The 828-nt window shown below is 37.9% G+C and overlaps 1 protein-coding gene across 1 annotated transcript in view; it reads left to right on the plus strand.

The window, feature by feature from the left end:
- Positions 1-253: 253 nt before the first annotated feature.
- Positions 254-828, plus strand: part of LOC107299776 (cathepsin L2-like) — an 8,715-nt gene continuing 8,140 nt past the window's right edge. Inside the window, exon 1 of the mRNA XM_015829115.1 lies at positions 254-394. Within this exon, the coding sequence (XP_015684601.1) occupies positions 254-394 (141 nt within the window). The remainder of the gene's footprint in view (positions 395-828) is intronic.

An 828-nucleotide genomic window follows, 5' to 3' on the forward strand; every position in this document is an offset into this window, starting at 1 on the left:
AGATAGACCGAGAAGCTAGATAGAAATCAAACATTTATCTCTTTGGACATTAAAACGGTTGCAACCACAGAAAGCCAGGGAACTTTCCAGAAACAGGAGATGCAGATCAGATCAGCAGTTCCATCAGTGGCCTTGGTGCAGCTGTGGAGGGTCACTTTCCCCAGCATAAGAAGACAAAGAGAGAGAGAGATTTTTTTTTAAAAAGGATTATCTTATTTAAGTGAAAAACATTGCTATCTGAAGATATCGGGAGATGAGTGGCAATTCCCTTGCAGGAGTCCGTTCAATGCAGTGGGAAGTGGCAGTTTTGGGTTGCCTGCCTTGGTATAAAAGGACTGCTGCGTTTTTGTTTCACAACTGCCGCTTCGCCTTCCGTGGGACAGCCCGGCTTGAGGTGAGGTTTCCGTTTTCTTGCTAAAGTCCCCTCTGTGTAGTTCTTACACAAAGCCACACTTTATTTCTCCAGTGAGAATTAGAATAGAATAGAATAGAATAGAATAGAATAGAATAGAATAGAATAGAATAGAATAGAATAGAATATGTGGAATGGAATGGAATGGAATGGAATTGGAATAGAATAGAAGAGAAGAGAAGAGAAGAGAAGAGAAGAGAAGAGAAGAGAAGAGAAGAGAAGAGAAGAGAAGAGAAGAGAAGAGAAGAGAAGAGAGGAGAGGAGAGGAGAGGAGAGGAGAGGAGAAGAGAATATACTGTAGAATATAGAATAGAATAGAATAGAATATAGAATAAATATAGAATAGAATATAAAATATGAAATATACAATAGAATAGAATAGAATAGAATAGAATAGAATAGAATAGAATAGAATA

This window comes from Protobothrops mucrosquamatus, unplaced genomic scaffold (genome assembly GCF_001527695.2).
Source record: "Protobothrops mucrosquamatus isolate PMUCROS unplaced genomic scaffold, P.Mucros_1.0 scaffold5450, whole genome shotgun sequence".
Lineage (NCBI taxonomy): Eukaryota > Metazoa > Chordata > Lepidosauria > Squamata > Viperidae > Protobothrops > Protobothrops mucrosquamatus.